Source organism: Diabrotica undecimpunctata, chromosome 9, assembly GCF_040954645.1.
Source record: "Diabrotica undecimpunctata isolate CICGRU chromosome 9, icDiaUnde3, whole genome shotgun sequence".
NCBI classification, from domain to species: Eukaryota; Metazoa; Arthropoda; class Insecta; order Coleoptera; family Chrysomelidae; genus Diabrotica; species Diabrotica undecimpunctata.
The window spans coordinates 78,117,187-78,143,126 of NC_092811.1; the positions used below are offsets into that span (position 1 = coordinate 78,117,187).

A 25,940-nucleotide genomic window follows, 5' to 3' on the forward strand; every position below is an offset into this window, starting at 1 on the left:
AAATCAATATTTTTATTATTATTGTAATTATTATGTTTCAATAGTCAAGTTTAAATCATTAAATGTAGTAGTTTGTAGAATTTCTCAAAAATTGTAACTTATTTTCGAAATAAAGATTTTTTTTTTGGGAATATCGACGTTGAAGAAACATTTCTATATATATATATATATATATATATATATATATATATATATATATATATATATACAAAACCACCAGTTTATTAGGGCTGCAGTCAGAAGGTTGGCCGAGATGTTAGATGTTAGAGAAACACTCTTTTGACTTTTTGTCGAGCTTTCGGAATCGTTTTATTCCTTTTTCAAGACATAGTCGTTGAGATTATTTAAAATAAACTTTGACAGTCAATATTAATAACACAAATATAAAATATAATAATGGACAATACATTCTAAAAATTTGGGTCAGGATGGTAAAACTTAGTTTATGTCATAAACTAAGTTTTACTTAGTTTGGTACCGTTTTCTTGACACTGTCGTATGCGGCCTTAAAATTGACTAATAGGTGATGGGTTTCAATGTTAAATTCTAATGTTTTCTCGAGGATCTGTCTTATTGAATGAATCTGGTCAATTGTTGATTTTTTTGGAGTAAATCCTGCCTGGTATTTTCCAACTATGGCAACTGTGTAAACTTGTAGCCTTTCGTAGAGAATATGTGCTAGTATTTTGTAAGCAGTTGTTAACAGGGTTATACCTCTGTAGTTGTCACACTGGAGCTGATCGCATTTTTTAAAGAAACAAGCATATCACGCCCTGAGACCATTCACAGGGCATGCTTTCATTTAGCCAGACAAGAAGTAAAAGTTTATACAGTGCTTGTAGCAGGGCGTCGCCACCATTCTTGTAGAGCTCACTACAAATTTGATCAGTTCGGGATGCTTTATTATTTTTAAACTTTTTAATGGCTTGGGCAACCTCTTCAGTGGTAGGTGGTCTTTCGTTTAGGTTAAATTGATTCCAATCATTTCGATCTGCTATGGTGTTACCGGCTTTTTGGATATGACGGCAATTAAATTTTGCGTCGAAAAATTTAATCCACCGGTTCAATATTAAGGCCGTATCACTTTGCTCTTCTTGTGCATATAGCTTCATTTGTCTTTAAGTATGCTCTATTTTTGTTATCTCTTGCTCCTTGTAATTACTCATCAAACCATTCGTTTTGTCTCACTGTTTTGGTTTTCCCCAATATTTCCAATGCCTTCTCAGTTACTAAATTTCTACATTTTGTTCACAATTCCTTCACATTTTCCTCCGCTTTCAGGCTGTTCGTACTACTTACAATTAGATCGGGTTGTCGGTACAATGTAGAAATAATCTTTATTTATAATTAATCAATATTTTTACAAAGTTGCGAAACTGCAACAAAAGCTGTTTAATAAATAAAAGTTGCGTGATTTTTGCTATTTTTACAATTCTCCTGAGATCAATAAAATGTATCACTTCAATTAATAGGTCGCTGTGAAATTTTCATTGTTAGAGCCTAATCTTCAAAACCCATAACATAAAATTTCGATTTTGAGTTGTGGAAACAAATTTGAGGTATTTGAAATGTGACTAAAAAACGCAGAATGTGAAACTTGCACATTACAAACGATATTACGTCACGGGAAATGTTTCCACGAAAATAGCATTAGGTGGAATTTGTAGCTAACGTTTAGTTACCGTCTAGTTAACGTCTAGTTTTAAAAAACGTACTTGTGTAATCAAGAAGGAGTCGTAAATATTTTCGATGGTTAGTTATATGAAAGTCATTCAGCGTTTTTAGACATATTTTAGACGTCTCGTATTTGTTGCCAAAACTACAAATCGAAATTTAATATAGATTTTAAAGATTAGGCTCTAACGATGGAAATTTCAAAGTGACCGATCAATGCGAGTGATAAATTTTATTCATCTCATGAGAAAAGACAACAAGCTCTTTTGCATCTTTTTTTGTGGTCTCAAAATTTTCATTCAACTAACGTAAAACTCCGTAAATATAATTAGGGATGCCTAAGATAATGTATTATTTTGTAATACTGAATTAGACAATTCTCCACTGATGGGAGAATATGTTAAACGTTCTAGTCTCATAGGCAATAAAGTGATAGCTACACGGATTTATAGTTTTTTACCATAGTACTTAGTGTTATTAACATCACCCTGTAGACAATATGATATAATTATAATTTATGAGTATTATATAGTATAAAAAATAACAAAAAAATCGACTAACACGAAAAATATAGATTAACAACACATTAACCAAATGACCTACAAAAAATTATAAATTACATAGGACATTGGACGAAGTGTACAGCTGAGAAGTTTTTAAGATTGGTTGAAAAACCTATAAAGACAATCAATTAATATATCAACGTGTTTGTTATGAGTTAATGAGTTAAGCTATATACTTACCAAATTACATTTTTTTAAATATTAAGAATATCACCAATGATAATTTTTATAAACCTTTATCACTCAATATACTCACGTAATTATTAAATTATAACTAATTAATCATCAGAGCAACTTATTTCAATTATTCTTTATTTTACCGCTTATGATTTAATCTAAACAGTCTTAAGTTTATTAAATATAATGAATACATACCTCAAGTGAAATCTAAGTATGTGTATTATATTTCAATATTTATTTTTTATTCAACAAAACAGTTGGCTTTCTTAAACATTCTTTGTTTATTACAGGCAATGTACCTGCGAATTTTAAAACAATAGTAAAGTGTTAAATCGGTAGTAGACTACACCAAAAATTTGGTTATCACTATCAATAGTCGTTTTACAAATAACTTGTTTATAAAATTTTTTTAAAAATATTTTTAACTGATCGATTTCTAACGCTAAGATTATAAAGAAGAGCAGAAAGGTAAGCAGGTTACTGAACTTAACGGAGCATAAAGACATACCAAAAATGACGCAACGTAAATCATGATGGCAATTGAAGTCTGCTGCTGCTGGTATATGTACTATCTCAGATACATTTATACACCGTATCCACAAACTTACTGAACTTAAGTACTTAATAAAAGAAAATCCTCAACAAACAAAAGAAAACTAAAAGTATGAACAGATGTGCTGGAGGAAATTTTATAATGTATATCTGGACTTGAGTATTAAAAGGGCCAATATAGTCAAGGCGAAAAGTGTTTTGAATATTCACTTTCATGATATATCCCAAACTTAGGTTCAAGAGCCCATACAAAAAGTTGTTGAAACATTTTTTTAAACAATTTTTTTTAAACAAATTGTAACAATGAATTTTTTATGGTCCGCACAAATTTTTTTCGAATCTTTTGGACCGTTCTGAACAGAATAGGTCTGTTGTAATGTTTATACAAACTGGATCGTTTTTGAGACATAAACATTTTAAACTTGAAAAAAACGCAAACTTACGATATTCAAGGCTCAAAAACACAACTAAAAAATATTATTTTTAAATTCACCAAGGACCTAAATTCAAGTTTGAGTGTTGTTCTATCATTTCCCGATAAGTATTTTGGGCTTATTTAATTTAAAACATTGTTTTTTAATCTATATCTATAAGCTATAATCTTATTTTCAATTATATTTAACTTTTTTTCAGATTTTTGGAATGTTATTGTAAGTAAATCAAACAAACACTAATCCTTACCATACATTAATAGATACAGTGATGAGTGCCTTAAGAACTGGCAAAATAACGCAAAAGATAGAAAATATAATACGTTGTGAAATAAAAAGAGATGAAAGTAGTAGAGGTGGGAAATAATCGGTAGAAACCTATAATTAACATTATAAATCGATAGTCTCACACCTTTAGACGTTAGCTTCGAGCTAAATCACCTCGGTCATAATTATTATGTGTAACGTATTTCCATTTTTTAATTTCACATAAAGTAAAAACTGATTGACCACAATAAAGCAAAAATGTGAATAAAATAATTTAATTAATAGTATGTAATTATTTAATCTAAAGTTTTAAATTATTAACCAAGAATAATTTCTATTATGATGTGAGGAGTTTCATACACTCTTGTCACGGAATAATCACTATCCTTCGTGGATTAGTGGTAAGAATTCGACAAAGACGTCGCAGACGATTAGAGTTCAAAACCCACATGTGGTTTTCTTTTTTTTTTTTTTAATAATTTGAAATTATGCAGAGATCGTTTTGCTTTGAATCGTTAAACATTTATGTCAGTCGTTACTAGTATTAGAAGTGTTCAAAGTTAAACACAAATATCTTATTGGAAAAAAAAGTATCGCCGTACTTTCGAAAGTAAAGTAAAAATTCTTCAAAATTAAAAGAACGTTTAAAGAATGTTTAAATAAGTAAAAATTCTACAAAAATAAAAAAAATATTGTAAATAAACGTATTTACAATATGTTCAAATAAGCCTTCATTAGCAGCGGAACAATATTCCAAACTGTCACTGAAGAAATATAAAAGTTTGATGTAAAATATAAAAATTCTATAAAAATAAAAAAAAATTATTCTAATAAAATGTATTTACAATAAATGTTCGAATAAGCCTCCATTAGCAGCAGAACAATAACTCAATCTATTATAAAAATTTCGTCATTGAATCAGAGATCTTTTCTCTTAATTCTTGGAGAGAATTAGGCCTATCGTCTTCAATTCCATATAGCTTGGACTTGATATATCCCCACATAAAAAAATCACAAGGTGCAAGATCAGGTGATCTTGCAGGCCAAAAAATATCTCCGTGGCCACTAATCAATCGATTAGGAAAAGTCGCACTGAGATATTCACTGACGATGCGAGAATTATGTGCGGAACAACCATCGTGTTGAAACCATATGGAATCGAAAGGTATTGGTAAATTACGAAGGGCTGGGACAATTTGATTTTGCAGAAGTTCCAAGTATTTCCGCCCAGTCAACATACCGTCTATAAAAAATGGACCAATGACATGATTCCCTATTATGCCTCCCCAAACATTTACTTTTCGAGGACGCGGGGTACGAGCGACATAAATCTGACGAGGATTTCCTCGAGACCAATACCAAGCATTCATTGAATTGTGACGGCCCTGCAATGAAAACGTACATTCATCGGTGAACAAAACGTTCTCTAAAAAATGTTCATCTTAATGTGACATTTCCATTGCAGTTTGACAAAATTCTAAACGTCTATATTGATCCCCAGGGAATTGTTCGTTGGATTTATGAAGTTTATAGGGACGGTATCCATGTCTTTTCAAAATTTTGAATCTCTAAATCTTGAAATTCCATACTGTTCTCCGAGACGAGATGTTGATTGGGTAGGATTTTGCTCAATACTTGCACAAATCAAAGTGTCCCTTAGTTCCAAATCTGGATTTACCTCTCTTCGTCTACGAACTCCTCTTGAAGTAAACACGGATCCATAAGTAAAAAAATTACGTATAATAGACTGAATTGTTGATCGTGCTGGAGCCGGCCTATTTGGAAACATATTTACAAATTGTTGTCTAATCATGTTATCTGATAATCCATTCACATGCCAGACAACAATTTGCACTTTTTTCTCGACCGTTAAAACCATTTTCACGAATTGTTTTTTCAATAAAAAGTTTCTGTTTACCGCGCAAAAACACTTCTCGGTATGTTATTATTTTTGATGGCTTGATGATTTGGTTAGCTGTAAAGCAGGCAGCTGTTCGCGCGTATCCATTACAATGTTGTTAATTGTTTTGAAAATCATTACCTGTACAGAGGAATTGATATTAACACTGAGAATTTAGTGATGGATTTGGCATTAAACAGTCTTAACCGGATTATTTTGCAATCACAACTGAAGACTGTAAAACTGAAATTGAATTATTTTGTATTTCTATTTTTTAACATTGGAATAAGAATAAATTGTAAATAATGAGTTTTTCGAAAACTGTTTACCTAATATGTATCATATTTTCTATTATTTTTTGATTGACTAAAACAAAAATTTTATCCTTGGTGTGAATTGAACCTCCAATCTTCTTGTCACTAGACCACGTCTCTAACTATTACGCCAATTTCACACACAATTGTTTTAGGATAGAACATACCTACCTTTAGTTTAATCAAATATTTCAGTTAAGTTATTTTTATTATTAAATAAACTTAAAAATTAATAATTTAAAATCGCTAATAATTAATGTTTTTTACTATAATATATCTTAATTTATTCAATCATTTATTCTAACATCAGAAATTATTAAAATAAAATATTTTCGAGGTCATCCGTATAATTATGACTGAAGTGAAATAGCCACGTCAAGAACTAGCTTTATCTCATACTATCTCACAACTTAATCTGTCTTCTATCCTTTCCGCTATTTTGCCGGGTGGTAAGACACTCATCACTGTATATAATAATAAGAGATTTAATACGGCTGTCGCCTCTTATCTGCCGCCAATTTCCATCTTTTTCTGTCATATGCAGTTGCCTCTTCTAAGTCTCTGGCCACAATATTATCTATATCTTCATCAATATCGTTGCGCCAACTTCTCCGTGATCATCCTTCTTCTTTCAAGATTGATCCATTTCAGTACTCTTCTAAGTTTTAGGCCATCTGTACTCTGGCATTTTTTTAACATGTCCGAACCAGATAAATTGTTTTCTTTCTATGTTATCATTGATATTTCGCTCCATTTTCGTTTCGTTTCTTATTTGTTCGTTTCTAACTCTCTCCAGTTTCGATCTACCGCAGCTTCATCCCAGATAATCCATTTCTGTCGTCGTAAGTTTGTTTCTATTAGCTTTGGTGACATGCCATACTTCCGAACCGTAAAGTGTAATACTTTGGACTATACTACCGTAAATATGTTTTTTGGTTTCTCGTCGAATAGTTTTTTGCCATAGAAGAGAGTTTAAGGCACGGGTCGCTACTCTGCCCTTGTTTATTCTTTCCCTGATTTCATCTGCGCTATTTCCCTTCTTGTTGAAAATGGCCCCCAAATATTTGCAGGATTGCACGCCTTTGATTTTGTCGTCTTCCAAGACTAGGTCACATATTTCATCTGTTCCCACTGAGAGATATTCACATTTTGTCATATTCATGTTTAGACCTGCCACCTCATATTCTTCTTGCAGTTTTCTTACCATACAGCTAAGATCATACCTGTCTTCGGCAATTACTACCTGGTCATCCGCAAAGAAAAGTGTATATAGCTTGTTTTCTTCCACCGTTATTCCCATGTTTCTACATTTTTTTACCCATTTCACTAAGGATCTGTCCAAATAGAATTTAAATAAGATGGGTGACAGACAGCAGGCTTGTCTTAGTCCCTTTGTTGTTTAAAAAGGAGAGGTGATTTCTTGTCCCATTTTAATTCTTGCAAAGTTTTGTTCGTAATATTTGTGAGTGGCGTTAATAAGAATTGGGTTTATTTTTAAGTTATATGCTTTTCACTGTGCGGTACACTGTCATATGCTTTTTCCAAATCTATTAAAGCTTTATGGGTTTCTCTATTTCTCTGCACTCGTTCTTCCATTGCCATTTTTAAATGTGAAAATATGATCCATAGTGGAGCGTTCGGCCCTAAATCCCTCTTGTTTTTCGGGTTGTTTTTCTTTAATATCATTTTCTTCATCAGGTTTCGTAGTACTTTTGAGTACAGTCGGCCTATAGTAGCAATCACTGCGATCCCTCTATAGTTTTTAGGATCCATCCTTGTGACTTTTTTGTGCATTGGAGAGATATACGATTGTCTCCATTCTTCTAGAACTTCTTCTCCGTTTAAGCATCTTTCGAATAATTTTCGGATCATTTCAAACAGTTTTGATGATCCATACCTAATCAACTCTGGATGTATTCCGCCTGGGCCTGGAGATTTTTTAAATTTCATTCCCTTAACTGCTTCTTTCACTTGTTCTATTGATATTTCGATTCTTCCTTGTACTTCCACTTGTTCATTTGTCTGTTTAAACATTTCTCTTCTCTCTGTTAATAATTTCTCAAAATGCTCTACCCATGTGTTCTTTGGTATTCTATTTATTATGACTTGGTTTTTTGTCGTTGTTCTTATCGCTTTTATAGTTCTCCAGGCTTCAGAGCTCTTTTTCTCTCCTATATGGTTGTCTAGGTATTGGCATTTTTGTTACTATACCCTATTTTTCTTTTTAACTTCTTCTCGTTTGACTTCTTTATTTAAGTTTTTATATTGTTGTTTTGTATGTTCGTCTCTCTGTTGTAATAACTTTAGATATACTTCTTTTTTCTTTTTATCTTTTTTTCCACTTCTTTATCCCACCAATATGGTTTATCTACTCTCCGTACCTGTGGCCCTAAGGCTTCTAGCGCTGCGTCTTTCATGTAGTTTTTTATATGTTCGTATTCATCCGTCGTTGATATGTGTGATTCCTGTAGTTTTTGTGTTAGTCTCCAGGAGTAACGTAACTGTGTGCTCTCGTTATCTATATTATCTAATGTGTACGTAGTTTTTTCTATTTTTTCTCTGTGTGCTTTGTTGATGTCTGTGTGGTTATTGTCGACGAATGGTGTATATATTTTTCCTATTATCAGGCAGTGGTCCGAGCCGCACTCTGCTCCTCTATTCACCTTTACGTCCTGTACTCTTAACCTAGTTTGTTGTCTTGTTATAAAATAATCTATTATCGATTTTAGGCCTCTTGTGTGCTGATACCAGGTGTATTTATGTATGTTCTTGTGAGCGAAAAAACCATTCAAAATCTTTAACTCATATTGTTGGCATATATTTATTAGTCTTTCTCCGTTGTTGTTAACAATTTCTTCTCCATGCATGCCTACCACTTTACTTTGTACTTGTTTTCCTACTCTGGCATTAAGGTCTCCTCCGTATATAATCTCATGGCTATTAGGAATTTCGTTCAGGATTTTTCAAAAGTCTTCTTCAAAAGCTTCCTTTTCTTGCACCGAGTAGTCATCATTTACGGCATATACCCCCAGAATTGTTGTTTGTGTTCCTCTTAGGAGAATCGTCACTTTAATAAAACGTTCGTTGTATTGTTCCCAAGATTTAATATATTTTTCGAATTTCTTGTATACAAATATTGATATCTCTTGCTCTTTTATCCTTTCCCACTCCTGAGGAGAAATGTACATTGTCTTTTAATTTTTCGGTTCCATTTCCTTTTTTCTTGCTCTCAGAGAGAATGGCTATATCTCTAATAGATTCTCATTAATAGATTCTCTGAATAAATGTCAAAATGTCGGCAAAGTATGATATCAATGTTGGACATAAATTATCAAAAACATCCGGAAAATATTGTTTAAAATTTAAACCCAATATTAATAAAGATCATCAGTCTTTTTCATCATCATCAGAGTTTGTGAGTGAAAGCGTTTTTCTATGTGTCCAGAGATATATGCTGCAGACAGTTAAGTTGGAAGTAAAACTGTCAGTTATTTGCTTTCCTTATTTAATACGGGTTTCAATCCGGAAGATTTTGGGACAAACTTTGAAAGACAATTTATTTACATCGGAGACCAGGAGTTTAGAGTTTCATTTATTTGAAATTTGATTTTATTGTTTTATAGAAAAGAACATTGCCATTTACTTATAGAAGTAGTATAGTTTTGGTTTTGATATATAAATTATCTTTCCATGTAAATAAAGTTCGTTTTTACAAGCAAATCATTGCAATAGTTTAATTTGTCACACTTTTTTGTGTTTTTCATATTTTTGTTTTACATCAAATTGGCTTCTGTGAGTCTAAATGCAATACAGAAATTAAATTTCTTTTAAAGCACGAATTTTGAATTCGAAATCTAAACATCAAAATAAGATTATTTTAAAGTCACATTGTGCCTTATTCCCAATAAAAATAATAAACTGCATTATGACGCCACAATAAAAAAAGCTTCATACAAAATTATTTGGCAATGTCGCGGTGTAAGTAAGGACACTGATTTTAATATTGTGGAACGAGTAGAGGTGGGTCGTTGACGTTCTTATCGTTAACGCAACTGAACCATTTTTCGTTAACAAGTAACGTTAAATTATTCAACTATACTTCATCTAATTTACTTACCGTTGCACGTCATCCGCGTCATAGCCCGTTAGGTCACATAATACCAACAAAGAACATGTGTTCTTTTTTAGAATATCTTTGCCGAGTACACTGGCATTACAGCTACTAGACATATTTTATTGTATACGCGTAGAAATATTATTTAAAGATTTCTATGAATGTTGACTTAAAGAAATACACAATGTTTAATTTAATTTGTATAAATGCATTATAAAGCGTTTTTATGAAGAACATTTGTTCGGAACACACTGTAAGTGTAATCGAACGAAGGTGATATTTTGGCATAAATTGGTAACACTTATTTGACAGTTGCGGTGTTGACTAATGTTAATAAGTAATGAAAAAAGTGTTGTTTTTGTTTAAGTATTCCATTTTACATCTTTATACTCAAATTGTTTTTAACAAGATTATTTTTTAACTCTTGTTTTGTTCCTATTTATTTACATTAAATATTAATTTGTTTTGTTGTATAATCCATTTTTGCAATAATTATGTGACCTATTTGATTTAAAATGGATTCAGGATTTTTTATACTTCGGCAACTATGTCAACTTCGATCTCTGTCATGATAATGACGTGCAACGGCAAGTAAATTAGATGAACTGTAGTTGATTGCTTAACAGTAGTTTCAAGTAAGAGAGTACATAAACAAATATATTGGCTATTATCGTTTATGTGTATATGTATTGAAGTGAAAGAAACTAATGAATGATATACTTATTATAACTTGAAAAATAAATTAAGCAATACAAATAGTAAATCGTACTTACATTTACATTACACGTTATTATTAAATCGCCAATCGTCTAAATTGACATATAAAAACATAAATTTTTCCACTTTACTTGTTGTTAACCGTGTTTTTCTTTTATTTAAAATTAAACCAGATTTTGAACATGTGTTAACAAGGAACAGATGTTGCTACAATATTACAATATTTGATAAATATAGTGGTTAAGTTATGATATACATGGCGATGGTTTTTTTACCACTGTAATGGACAGTTTCAATCTCCGTTCGAATTTTTTCTGGATAATATATCATCAGACGAATATATGTCGACTTTTTATATAGCTCTCGTTACAGGTGTACGTTTAGATGAGTCATGTCCAATTAATTCATCAAAAATACACCACTTAAGTCATCTTTATCGGTTTCTTCTTCTTGTACTGATTGATTTTTAATAGTACAATCTTCTTTTTCTTTACTTATAGAAGTAACCAGCTTCTTAACTCTTTCTTCTGTTTTTTAGCCTAATTTTTATCAGAAAATCCCTGCATTTTAAATCGTGAATTCATAAATGTACATAATGACAATGTGCCACTCTGTTCTATCCCCCTAAATCTTTCTGCTAAACCCGTTTTTATTAATTGTTCTAGGCCGAAATCAGCTCCGAAGGCGGAAGAATCAACAAATAATGGTCAACGGCATAAGAATGCAGAAGGCAAAGGAGAAACACTGCATTAACGGCTCGTAGAGCACCCCCAGGAAATTCACCATCGAATTGACACTGCAATTGTAAACCGTTACTAAACATGGAAAGGGGAGGCCAAGATTCGGCAGGATTGGCCATTTGGGAACTTTGTTATGTTGTAATTGATACTTTAAAAGCCTTTCTGAAGATAAGATACTTTTTTGAAATGTGTTTTTTAACGAAATGTCGAAAAAATCGACTTTTTTTATTTTATCTTCTTACTTGAATATTTACTATAAATAAATCCTTTGACTAACTATCAATAAAGATTTGAAATCGAAAACGCAGATTAATCGAAAATCGAAACTCATTCATCAATTAGAATACCTAGTTATTTTATTTTTAACGTCAACCGATTGCCCGACTGTCCACCGTCCAGAAAGAGTCGCATGTTATTTTTAGTTTTGTAGTAGTCTCTCAGATCATCTAATCGTAGTTTTTTTGAATCAATCATCAACTAGTTGGCTTACCAGTTAGAAACCGTAGATTCCTTAACGACAAATAAGGATTTAAAATGCAGGGATTTTCTAATAAAAATTAAGCTAAAAAACAAAAGGAAGAGTTAAGAAGCTGGTTACTTATATAATTAAAGAAAAAGAAGATTGTACTATTGAAAATCAACCAGTACAAGAAAAAGAAAGATAAAGAAACAGATAAAGATGACTTAAGTCCATGGTGTATTTTTGATGAATTAATTGGACATGACTCATCTAAACGTACACCTTTATAGAGAACTATAAAAGAAGTCGACATGCATTTGTCTCATGATATATTACCCAGAAAAACTTCGAACGGAGATTGGAACTGTCCATTACAGTGGTGGAAAAACCATCGATATGTATATCCTAACTTAACCACTATTTTCATAAATATTGTAATATTGTAGCAACTATGTTCCTTGTGAAGACATGTTCAAAATCTGGTTAAATTTTAAATAAAAGAAGAACACAGTTAACAACAAGTAAAGTGGAAAAACTTATGTTTGCAAATGTCAATTCAGACGATTTGCGATTTAATATAATGTGTAATGTAAATGTAAGTACTATTTACTATTTGTATTGTTTAGTTTATTTTTCAAGTTATATTAAATATATCCTTCGTTAGTTGCTTTCACTTCAATACATATACTCATAAACAATAATAGCCAATATGTTTGTTTATGTACTCGCTTATTTGAAACTACTGTTAAACAATTAACTAGTTACTTGTTTATAAAAAACGGTTCAGTTTCGTTAACGATAAAAACGTACATGACCCACCTCTAAAATACATAGCATAGCCTTCAACCTGTCTCCTATTCATCTATCCTACTGAAGAGGATAGATGAATGGCGATTTTGCCAAAATTATCTTGTTGTATTTGAAATTAGGTTACTATTTCGTTAAATAATAATGAAAATCTGTAAATTTCTCATGGACTTAAGAAATTATGTACCAGTATTTGTGTCTCATATAATGATTATCAAAATTTTGTTCTACGTACGTGAACCTTCAAAAATTAATGGGATATACAATATAAATTAAATTTTCAAATCAAAATTGTTGTTCTAAATCCCCTGATCAAATATTCCTATCCTTTCTAAAGCAATGTTTAAAAAATGTGTTGTTAATAAAGAAAAACAGACGAATGGTAAAACTATCTCTCTGATGATGAGTTGTCCAAATCTTTGTTCCTTGTAGCCTACACTATTTATTCTTAGCAGTCCCCTAAGACTTTTTCCCTAAGCAGCCACCATTTAGATAACAAACAACAATTTTACCTACAATTCTAAATTTTCTAAAAACTATTAACATGCTAATCGGTTTCTACAAATTCTTAAGAACTAACGGAGAATTATATTTTCTAAATATTTCTATTCTATTGTCTTATTCACTGTATATCGACGTACAAGTCTATTTGGAAAACCCGCTCATATTGTTCACGATTTCACTAAGCTCACTCACGTCACTCGAATATATTTTACAAAGAAAATAATTTATGCATATCTTTTTATCATTTTATTTACTACAGGTAATCCAGGATAATGGACTTTCATTTCTTCGAAATATCTTTTATTTTGTACTTTGAAATATATTAAAAGCAAACCAATATTATTTTCAATTTTATATAGCTTAACAACTCCCCGCTATTGGATTTGCCGAAAAACTCTTTGTTATTTTTTTAAATGACACAAGTTTTCCAGGATCAAATTATTTCACTATGTTATTAAAATCTACTCATGATACTGATAGATGTCGTGAATGTTAAAAGTACCCCGTATATTGACTGGCTCTATGTGCGCTAATTCATAACTATTTACCCCATTTTCCGTATTGACCCTATATGGACTTTCAAATACCGGCATCAATTTAGCACAAATACCATTTTGTAAATTCGACACCCTCAGTGCCCTCACTAAGACTTTATCCCCTTTCTGGAATGTGATCGGCCTTCTTCTTCGGGTCCTCTCTTGCCTTTGGAGATATTTCTCTCCACTTCGTCTTAATCTTCTTTGAACCACCTCGATCACTTCTTCGTATTGTCTGGGGGCGGTGTGTTTCCACGGTCTTGTAGGCATTGTTCCTTTCATTATATATAAAGGCGCCTCTTTGGTAACCGTATTTGGTGCACAGTTCAAATACGTCTCGATCACAAACACTTTTATGTCATAGGTATTAACAAAAAACTGTATGTTAAGTCGATTCTGGAGAAAATGTGTGATCCTGTAATTCGTCCAAATATGGCTTGGATGTTCAAAGGCGCTTCGTATTGAGCGATTGTGTGCGAATTAATGTTTCTTGCATCTAAACATATTCGCAAATCACCACTCGATTTTTTCATCTTGTTCACATGTGTTCACAGTCCATATTTCTTCACAAAATTCTGGATTCTCGTCCATAATTGCCATTTCTTCTCTGTCCTCATTCTTTATTTCTTCTTCTATTTTTCCTCTATCTTCAATTTCCATTTGGTATTCTGAGCACCACGTTTCTACTCATTTCATTTCTCTTATGATAACTTCCTTTTCTTCCTGCTTCCTTTCTGTTTTATCGTCGGTTGCCAACAATTCTTCTGTACCTTCTATTTCCTGTTTTTCTCTTGTCTCCACCTTGTTTTCTTGCTTTCTTTTCGAACTCTTCTTCTTTTTCTTCTTTCTCTTTTTCTCTTCTGATTGATTTTTTTCTTGTACTTTCGATTTATCCCCTACAGTCATATTGATTTCTTTATGGTTTTCCTGTTCATTTATCCTTTCAAAAATTGTTTTCCTATCTGTTTCCTTTTCTTCTTCTGTGTTGTCTGGTTCAGCTCTGATTTTCAGTTTATTTTCCGAAAAATTAAAGGTGATATGTTTTTCACTCAATTCATCAATTCCCACTATCATATCATGATTTAAATATTCGATCATGACACATTGCATAATATAGAATTGGTCTCCCACTCTGATCCGTACTCCCAAACCTTCGTTTACTGTCGTCAATATTTTATTGTTTGTACCCACTAAAGCAACCCTAGGAATCTTATACACAAATCTGTCCAAATTTAATTATTTTACTAGTTTTTTATTAATTAACGATATCTCCGATTAAGAATCAATCAAAATTTTAATCGCTTTATGTTTTATAAATGCATCTAAAAATATTAGTTTGTTGGATAGATAGATAGAAACATATTAAAAGCAAACCAATATTATTTTCAATTTTACATAGCTTAACAATATATATATATATATATATATATATATATATATATATATATATATACATTGTTAAGAATATTATATATATTAATAATATTATATAAGAATTACAACTGCAAATTAATGACCTTAATACAGCCAGCAATGAGGTAGGCCTAAAAATGAACCTAGCAAAGACTAAAATAATGTGCAATGATCTGATCGCCAACGTGGAAATAAAAATTAATGAAACCTCGCTAGAAGTAGTAGATGAATACATATACCTGGGACAGCTCATACATAAATCGGGATCACTACTTCCGGAAATCAACAGACGAATAAAACAAGCGTGGTCAGCATTCGGACGAAATTCCATAGTCTTCAAGTCCAAAATGCCACTATACCTCAAGAAGAGTGTATTTGATCAATGCATATTACCCGTCTTGACATATGGATGTGAAACTTGGATATTAAAGAGAGAAATAACGTCGAAACTCCAAGTAACTCAAAGAGCAATGGAAAGATGTATGCTAGGGATAACAAAGAGGGATCGTAAAAGAATTGAATGGATACGGAGGCAAACCCAGGTGACTGATGTAATCCAAAGAATAAAATCCCTGAAATGGCAATGGGCAGGACATATGGCAAGAAGAACAGATAACAGATGGACCACTAGAACAACTATGTGGTACCTCAGGAACGCTAAGAGACCAAAGAGGCGCCCAAATCTCAGATGGGATTATGATATTAGAAAATTAACAGGAACAACGTGGTCTCGAATAGCACAAAATAGAAAAATATGGGCGCAAATGAGCGCAAATTATTACAACAACGTATAACTAAGACATCGTCGAATAATAATAAGAACATAGAATAACTTTGAAATAAGGGAGGCTGCACCGTAATTGGAAACGGTTGATAAAGCTGCACATGATGATGATGATGATGATATATATATATATATATATATATATATATATCTATATATATATATATATATATATATATATATATATATATATATATATATATATATATATATATATATATATATATATATATATATATAATTGAGTAAGGTTTACTGTTAATAGCCCGATCCAGCTTTTCTTATTCTTTAATTTAATGGAAATTTTAATGTATATATATATATATATATATATATATATATATATATATTAAAATTTCCATTAAATTAAAGAATAAGAAAAGCTGGATCGGGCTATAACAGTTAACCTTACTCAATTATATAATAATCTTAAAATGATATATTTACAAACAATATAACAATATTAACTAGCACACCTAATATAGAGCTTGAAAATCACATGGAATCAGAAGTAACTCCCAAAACATTCTGATCAAAAATTCTGAACACTTCTAAATTGCTTAAAAGATATATAAAATCGTATAGGTATTAATATTTAATGTAATAAAACTACTCTTTTTGGTAGTGTTTTTATGTAATTTAGGTTGTGTGTAAATTAAAAAAATTGATCCATCCGATTATTACACACGCAACTGATTATTTATTACTAGGACCATACACTAATTTAACCTATTGAACTTAACTTATTGTTATAAAATAATAATAGTTTTTAGGCAAATGTTAAAATAACATTATCAAAAATAAATAACTTACCATCTTTCGATCGTAGCGAAGCCATAATATTAACGAAAATTTTAACTCGACAGTAAAGAAACAAACAAAATTCAAATTCTCAAGCGTACGTTTTTGTCTTAAAATGTTGTTTAAATGAAGAAATGCCGACAATTTGCCTTGTTAGAATAAAGTATCCTACGCATATACACAATTTAGAAAAATTGTTTTGGGAACTATGTACGTAAATTGTCGAATAACATCGTATCTCTTGGTCTTCTGAAACAAGTATTCGTAAACATTATTGCCAAAAGTTTGCTTAAAGAATTTTTTGATAAACAGTTAATTTAATTAGTGGACAAACAATAGAAATTACTTTTACACCTTTTTGGTTTTGTTTTTCAATTAGCGGTTAATTAATGTTTATCCAAGGACTTTTGGAAAGTACGTCATCCTTTTTTTAATACTACCCTATATTCATTTATAAATAAGACTATTCAGTTGTTGCATCAAAACTTCGTTTATATTTATTACATATTTAAACTGTCCCTTACAAAAAATATTTATTTGATGCTTTGAGTTTGTGATAATTTTTCTATAACGTACTAAGTATTAGATACTATTTTAATGGGAATAAGCCACAATTCAAGGTTAAAATAAGTTTATTGACGTTTCAATTTCAACTTCGGAAATCGTTCTCAAAATAAAAACATTAATAAATTAAACAAATTTTGTTTTTCGTAATAATTTTTAATAATTTAATTTTATCTGACTCATTTATATTGCCATAATTATAAAAATAGGGAATTTGATAGATCTCAACAATGTAAACACGCATGGGAAAATGAACATAGGGCTTAATGGAATGATTTAAGTATAGTCTTATAAGAAACAGATGGTAAAAAGAGAGAAAATCAAAGAAGCGGCTCTAATTATGCTAAATGAGACCAATTGTGTCGCAAATTCCTCGGCAGAATGGAGTAGGATCTGGTTATCCATACTAAAAAGAAAGTTAATAAAAAGAAAATACCAGTATTAGTAAGTCAGTAACGTATCGAGGGTACATGATTTATGTTTTTTAAACAACAAACATATAAAATCAGAATTTGGTGTTTATTGCGAGTAAACTAAATTTAAGACCAAGTACTTACCATGTCGGGATGGTATTATGAGGATTTTTTTTCTGGTTTTTTTCTCATAATTTACTATGAAATCACTAACATGAGAATTTTACTCTTATCATGGCATGTGGTTGTTTTCTTAAAGACAAATTACATGCTATGATTTTTTACTTAAGGATATTCTCAAGTTAAATTTGCTTTCTTGTATTCAAATGAACTATCTTACAATAAAGTCGTCCCAGGAACGCAACTCAGTAATATTGACAATATCATCTTAAAGACGTCTACTTTAAAATGTATAATATATATCTGAATTGTGAGTATAAATAAGTCGGATGAAATTAAATTATTAGAAGAATTTTTCACCAAGTAACAAAAAACAACAGTTGTTTGATTTATTAATGTTTGTATTTTGAGAACGATTTCCGAACTGGAAATTGAAACATCAATAAACTCATTTTAACCTTGAATTGTGGCTTATTCCCATTAAAATTGTATCTACTTTTAATTGCCACAAGAAAATAGCTTCAGAACACTATTAAGTATTTTATATAAGTGTGTCAGTTTTATTTGTAAATGTTTGTACATTTTTATTATTTTTATACAGCTTGCTCTAGTTGATCAATGAACAACTCATACTTAACTTAAATTGCTACAGTTTCTTAGAAACTTACCCTTCTCCTATTTTATCTAAGAAGCAAGTAAACTAAAAGCTAACATGCAGCATTACAGAGCACTACGCTAATGACTACAAGCTGTCCACAAGGTGAAGTTGCGTTACGAATTTGCGAATAATGCGGAGTCTAGTAATAGATTACGTGCGATTTGACTAATCGTGACGTATATTTTTATAACTTGCTACAGATACTGTAACTGTGTATACAATAACTGTAGAGAGTATTATATTGTTTTGACTTCGAATAATAATATATTTTCAATTTACCCCGTTAGGCTAAATCTCCATTTTACTTGCTCTTCTTTCTTGGATCGAACGGTGAAGTTACAAAAATATTCTTTCTAGTAGGTAAGTAGATGATATGTTCATAACTAGGATTTTGATATTTTTGTTTATATAATTATTCATCATCATCATATAACGGGGTTCCTACGGCGATTGCCGCTTCCCGCATTTCAGCCTCCATCTTTTCCTATCTCTCCAATCTCCCTCTTCTAAGCCTCTAGATTTCATTGTTTTTGTAATTTCTCTTCTCCAGGAATTTGGTGGTCTTTCCCTTTTCCTTCTTTCTGGCGGAACATACATTAAGGCTTTCTTTGGCCACCGCTCCTCCTCCATTCTCATCACGTGACCATACCATTGTAATTGCCTTCCTTGTATTCTATCTGAAAGAGTATCTCTAATTCCTGTACGGTTTCGTATTTCCTCATTCCTGATTCTTTCCATTCTCGATACTCGACATGACCTTCTAAGATAATCCATTTCCACAACGTCTACTTTATCTCGTTCATTCTTTGTCATCGTCCAACATTCAGCACCATATGTGGTAATTGGTTCTACAATTGCTCTGTATACGCGAAGTTTGGTATGCATCTTTATTTTATTAGACCACAGTAATGAATTCAGTATTCGGATGCATTTTTCCATCCATATAATTATTACAATTTAAAATTAGGGTATTAATTATTGGTGGGAAGTTTAGTGTTATATGTATATAAATTTTGAGGATTTCGTTATTATTATTAGCCTAGTTTAACTGTACATATAGGTTTAGGATAACATTAGCTAATTTTACTTTGTATATTATATAAATATTATTAAAACTAAGTAGGTATTAAATAGGGTTGTACATACTAGTTGTTTTAGTACCTTTTAGTACTGTTGTTTTACATATAAGTTCTGTGGCTAGAAGGCAAAAGGGGATAACTCTCATTTGGAAGTTTTTCAGTACAGACATTTTTAGTTTATATGGCCTTTTTGTTACCTTATAGACGTAATATTAGTAACGTTTGTATATTTCTAGATCCGACTTACATTCTGTTAGATATATTTAAGTGTTTTTTCTTAAATTAATATCTATGTGTCCAATATTTTGATTAATTAAAAAAAAATATTTTAGGATATTTATTATTTTTAATTATTTCAAGAAAGCATAAGGAGATAAGTCAAGTTATAGTTGAAATGCACATAAAATCATCTTGGTAAAGGAGGTTATGTAGATTTATACCCTTATGCTCGGTAGTAACTTGGTTAACATTATATGTGCACTGTAGTGTTAACTGCAGTTATTTCTACTTACAAAGGGCAACCACAATAAAACAAAGAAAATATTTTGTTCTGGATATAGCATTGACAGAACAAGAAATAAAACGTACATTTTTTCAAAAAGTTTATTAAACATGGCGGTTTCTGCAGCAATCTGATGATACGTTTACAAATTAACAATTGATCAAGATGATACTTAGAAAGAGAATTAAAGGCGCATCCTAAACACAAAATAAAAACATATATTCTATATAATACGAACAGAATAGCTTTCGCAGGAAGAAAAAAAAATTGATGAACACAAATATTTTTCGGAAGTTGTTTCTTTAAAATAATAAATTACACAAATATTTGTTTTAGAATATTTTATTAAAAATCGTCATCACTAAAATAATTATCTATGTCTGGATCTGTGTCAGCAGTATTATCCAGATCTTGTGAATTTCGTGGGATTTGGGCAAGTCCACGATAACATTCTTTTGCACTCTCATCAACTAACTTAATAAGGTCTGAAAGATCGCTTACTTTTTTTTCACTTATTTGTCTTGGCTTATCATACAAATTATCTAAAGTAATGTTCTTGATATCGATGAGTGTTTTTTTTTTGTCTTCTAAAATTTATTTCTTAAAATGGCTGATATTCCTGAAGCGATGTTTTAAAATTAATAATGCCAAATTCCTTGGTGTATCTTAGCCATTTCATATTTCTCCAGCAAATTTCAGTCTTATTGTCTCTCTTCTTTCTCTTTATTAACATTCCTTTTAGCAGAAAGCATTTCAGAAGGTAAATTAGCAAAACTCTTAAATAAACAAGAAGCAATTTTGTTGGCACGTAAAACACGGTATTAGTTTGTAAGTAAGGAGTAGGAAAAACCTGTTGTAAGTCAAATACAAATATTTTTTGACTTTTACTGTTTATACATTTTAATTTGTCTAATCTTTTTGACTCGTAAGCAGTTTCAGATTCTATATGATCATCTGCTAATAAATTCTCATGTTTTTTCCTTGCATCAGCTGTCTTACTGATATTAATATGATTCTGAAAAATATCACAATTGTTACAGGTATCGTTGCTTGGTTTTTAAACTTTAAGCCTAATTTATCGATTGTTTGAGAGTAAACTTTATAAGAAACTGGTTCAGATGTTATGTCCTGGGTATACATTTGATACATCTTAGCTTTTGTTAATTCTGCTACTATATACTTTTTACTAGTATATTTTCGTGAGTAGTGAGACTCATGTGGCATAGACGAGTTCCATTCTAGATTCGGAAATTTTGTTTTTTGGTTTATGCCTGCCTCTGCTATCAGCCATAGGAATACCACAGTTGGATGACATCTTCTTTTTTGTAACAGTTTCTATAAATTTATTACTTTCGTCAAAAATGGCACAAAAACATACCTTGCAGCATTGGATTCTTCCTGCTTGGATTTCTATAAAATATGTAAAACACTTTCCTCTATATTTTTTGAAGGTTTATCAGTATCACTTCTGTTAGTAGTAATCTGCTTGTCAAAAATTTGAATTAATGAGGCAATACAACTTACCCTTCTATCGTAGTTGCCCATTCCCCAGTAATTTTGAAACAGAGATAATCTATGTTCACCAAATATTTTTTTTACACTTTCTTCTACAATCTCGCAGTGACCGTGACTGCCTAGCTTTATTGCGTTTCCTTTGTTTGTTTCATATCCTTTACTCGTATTTCGTAAAACCTGTCTATTTTTTCTTTTTCCTACTTTTCGTTTCAATATTTTGTGCATTGGTTGGCCATGTTCTTCATTGTTTTCAAAATTTGGTTCATATGAGCCATTTTTCTCCTGTTCGGTGTCAGAATCACTATGGTGGTCTTCTTGAATGTGATCATAGGCCGGGTCTTTTACGCTGTCGTCTGAGTCAAAATCTTGCTGTATATTTTCTTTTACTAAAAAAAAGTATGGAATGTAGTGATCAATAATCAACAATTATACCACACGTGGAGGAATAATAATTGTTATTTCGAGTTGCCATCGTAGTGAACGTTCCTTGATAAAATTTGCGTGTGCTCTCTTCACAATCTAGACAAGTACTGACAATAAACTGATACGAATATGATTTGCGTGGACACCGCATTCTTGCAAAAAGGGATAACTTTGTATATCCTAGCAATACTTTCATATATATTTCTTCTATCACATTCCGGCAAAAGGGGTTATCTTGATTTAATGCCTTTTACTAGCACACATTTCGAATAATTCTCAAGTTAACATGACTTAAATCGTTTTGCTTCTCAGTTAATTTCATAATGTTAGAAAATATGTGCACATATACCATTTTACTAGTAATTACTATCCTAGAGTTATATCCTTAAAACAGTCGTAACGATTAAATTGTAGCCAAGTTACCCCTTTTTGATCAATAATAATATTTTTATTAGTAAACTTTCACTTAACTCTCTTTACCAAGATTGTGCAGAATCAAAAATGCTGTCGAATGGTATACATAACACTATTTTGCAAAAAATCGACTTATCCCCTTTTGCCTTCCAGCCACAGAGTTGTTTTAGTACTGTTTTTCAGTTTTCAGAAAGTAAACAATTCTTACAGCAGTATCATACCGGGTGGTGAATCGCCAAACGGGCCATAGGAAATCAATATAAAATTCTAAATTGTTGAATATCTGCTTCCCTAATTATTTTACATTAAAAGTCATAAGAAACTATTTGTAGAGGACTAAAATCTGTATTAAAAACAAATGTTAAAATTGTTCTACGAAGTAAGCATACCCTAAAATTTTGCAAAAATAAAATACATTTTTTAGGCCACCTCTTAAAGTCAGGCCACACGCGGTACAAGAATGTGTATGACATGTTGCGTTTGGTCATATTGATGATTCTGATATTTGACAATATTTGAATTGTCAATATTTTTATTTTGATTAAATTATAAACAGCAAATTTTCACAAACACTACTACTATTAGTAAACAATAAACAGTACTTTGTAAATAATAAATTATGTTTACAAAGCAATAAAGTTGATGAAATGTACTCAGTTCTCGAAAAATCGCATAAATGTTGTATTCAGGCAATAGTGCGACCACTGTCAGATCTTTATTTAACGTAAGATATTATAATACATTCCAATTCAATTCCGGGTTATACAAAAATTCAAAGAATATCAATATAGTTTTAATGCGATCCTTCCTAAAAATAATTTATGATAATTTCTAAACATTAAACTATAACAAATGTTCAAACAATAAGCCATTTTGTACTAAGCAGTATCTCACTCGATTGTAAAATTCTCGTTTAATATTACCCAAAACGCGTGGCGATATTTTTGAACACTTTTCATTAATTCGCATTTTTAATGCTTCAATATCGGTTAATTTTTGATAAGAATAGATTTTTGATTTTGGACGCCCCCAGATAAAATAATCGTTTGGTGTTAGATCTTCCGATCTCGGGGGCCACTTAATATTACAGTCATGTCCAATCAAACAACTATTAAAGCTGTTTTTAAGGAATTCCTTATTCTCCCAGTTAAGCTGGATTTATAGTTTGACGGACTGTAGACGTAGACGCACTGGAGACAAACGAACTCTAAATATTATCTCAATTTATACATCGACGGAGTGGAATTTTTGCGCATGAGTAGAAACAGTGGCTAGAGTTGGTGATCATGATACTATGATCTTTTTATTGTTTTATATTGTATGATTAATATTTTATAAATTATTAACTTATTGACCATTGTAACGAAAAATCAACACAATTCGAATATGTTGATGAACAACTTTACAAAATGAAGGGCGGGCCACTTTGGTAACGCACTGTAAGATGAAAGTTGGCCAACTCTTCCGTTCCAGTCCATCTCACTTACGTTCCGTCATGCTTTTACGTTCATTTATAAATAAAAATACACAAAATTCTATGTTGATCTTTTTCCAGTGCGTCTACGTTTACAGTCCGTCAAACTATAAATCCAGCTTTATTGTGCGCAGGGTATTCATCCATTTGAAACCAAATTTATTCTTCATCTGAAGCTATTTCTACAAGTCTGGATAAATTCTCTTCTTGTAGCAAGTCTAAAAACTTTTTTGAATTTAAATTTGCCTCATAGAAAAACGGTCCAATAATATTGTGTCTAAACATTTATTTTTCGACAATATTGGGTATGGCTTTCAATAATATCCTCAGACTTTCTTATCGATCAAATACTATAATTTTGAACATTTGATTCATCATTTAATGTAAATGTACATTCATCACTAAACAAAATGTTTTTAAAAATTGTCTGTCTGCATTAAGCCCATTAGAGCCCTCTCTAAAATTTCATAACAAAATTTCGCTCGTTGCTCAGCATCTCCTTCTCTTAGTTCTTGATGACATTTAAATTTATATGAACGGAATTTATTCCTTTTTAAACTTTTTAGGCAGTGGAATTTTAAATATTAAACTGGTCTGCAATGGTCCGAGAACTTATTCTAGAATTTTCTACAACTACTGTTAATACATTTATTTCATTTTGATTTTCTAAATTTCGTGGAACCTCATATTGTTTGTACAGATACAATTAGAAATCACGTTCCAAGTATTTTCAAAATTTTGTAAAATCCTTTAAATTGTTGAATGACTTGGAATTATTGGTCTATTGGGATATCTTACACTAAATAAAGAACTGACAATTCACGCACTATTTTCTGAATAAATCATTTTTATATTGCTACTTTCTCCTAAACTGAATACATTTATTAGTCAACTATATTGTTTTTTGAACATTAAATCACAAAATAAAAATTTTTGGCATTTCAAAGATTGTCAAATATCAGAAAATATGACCAAACGCAACATATCATACAGATTCTTGTACCGCGTGTGGCCTGACTTTAAGGGGTGGCTTGAAAAATGTATTATATTCTTGCAAAATTTTGGAATACGTTTAATTCGTAGAATAATTTGAACATTTGTTTTCGATACATATTTCAGTACTCTACAAATAGTTTTTCTTGACTTTTGGTGTAAAATAATTAGGGAAGTAGGAATTCAACAACAAAATTTCCCATTGAGTTTCCTATGGCCCGTTTGACGATTCACCACCTTGTATACTTTGGCAGTCCCAGTTGATAGTTTCCTGATACCCATATATTTATTAGAGTAACTTCCTGACTCCATTATTCACATTCTTATCAATTTATCCATTTTTATATACTTTCCACATTTATTCTCACTTAATTGTTTTCAGAAGGATATGCAAATTAGCCGAATCCTTGCTTGACTGTCACTGGTCTTTTTCTGATATAGCCTGCTAGACAATCGTTAATTTTGTTATATATACACATTTTTATTACATTGCTCCATTCCTTTACCTACATACTCTCCAATTTTGTTACAAAATAAAGGTGTGATCAGATCATACACTATTGGATATATAGTGTTGTATTACCTATTAGGACACTATTTATTATAAAAGTCTTTATACTTTAATTTATATCTTATGCTAAAATTATATCAAAAGGTAGAACCATATGTGAATAATATTTTCTCTAATAAACGTCAACATTACACATTTGAGAACACAAACGGACAAAGATTATTAGGCACAAGTAGTCTAACTTTAGCAACTGTTTGAAGTGATTATTATTATTTATATATTATTATTAGTAGTAGTTAAGTCAAAACCTAAACAAATAATAGAAAATTTGCAAAGAAGAACCAATAAAATTACTGCATTATAAAAGCCTCACAGATAAAATTATCTTTAATCCCATCGAAGAAATAAACAACGTAGAAACAGGATAGTAGACGTAAATAAAAGTAAAACTAATAATAAATAAACGTAAAGTTTAAATCAAACACGCCTCGGTTCAGCAAAGACGTTAAGAAAAATG

The 25,940-nt window shown here is 30.9% G+C and overlaps 1 protein-coding gene across 3 annotated transcripts in view; it reads right to left on the reverse strand.

The window, feature by feature from the left end:
- Positions 1 to 17,018, reverse strand: part of LOC140450169 (myogenesis-regulating glycosidase) — a 194,935-nt gene extending 177,917 nt beyond the window's left edge. Inside the window, exon 1 of one of the 3 annotated variants that reach the window (XM_072543620.1) lies at positions 16,770 to 17,018. Coding sequence is in view for 1 of the 3 variants with exons in the window: in XM_072543623.1 (XP_072399724.1) it covers positions 16,770 to 16,772 (3 nt within the window). In the remaining 2 variants the exon portion in view is untranslated. Of the gene's footprint in view, positions 1 to 2,612; positions 2,738 to 16,769 lie in introns of those variants that run through there. The other 2 variants (XM_072543623.1, XM_072543621.1) reach the window with 2 other exon arrangements.
- Between the last annotated feature and the right edge of the window lie 8,922 nt (positions 17,019 to 25,940).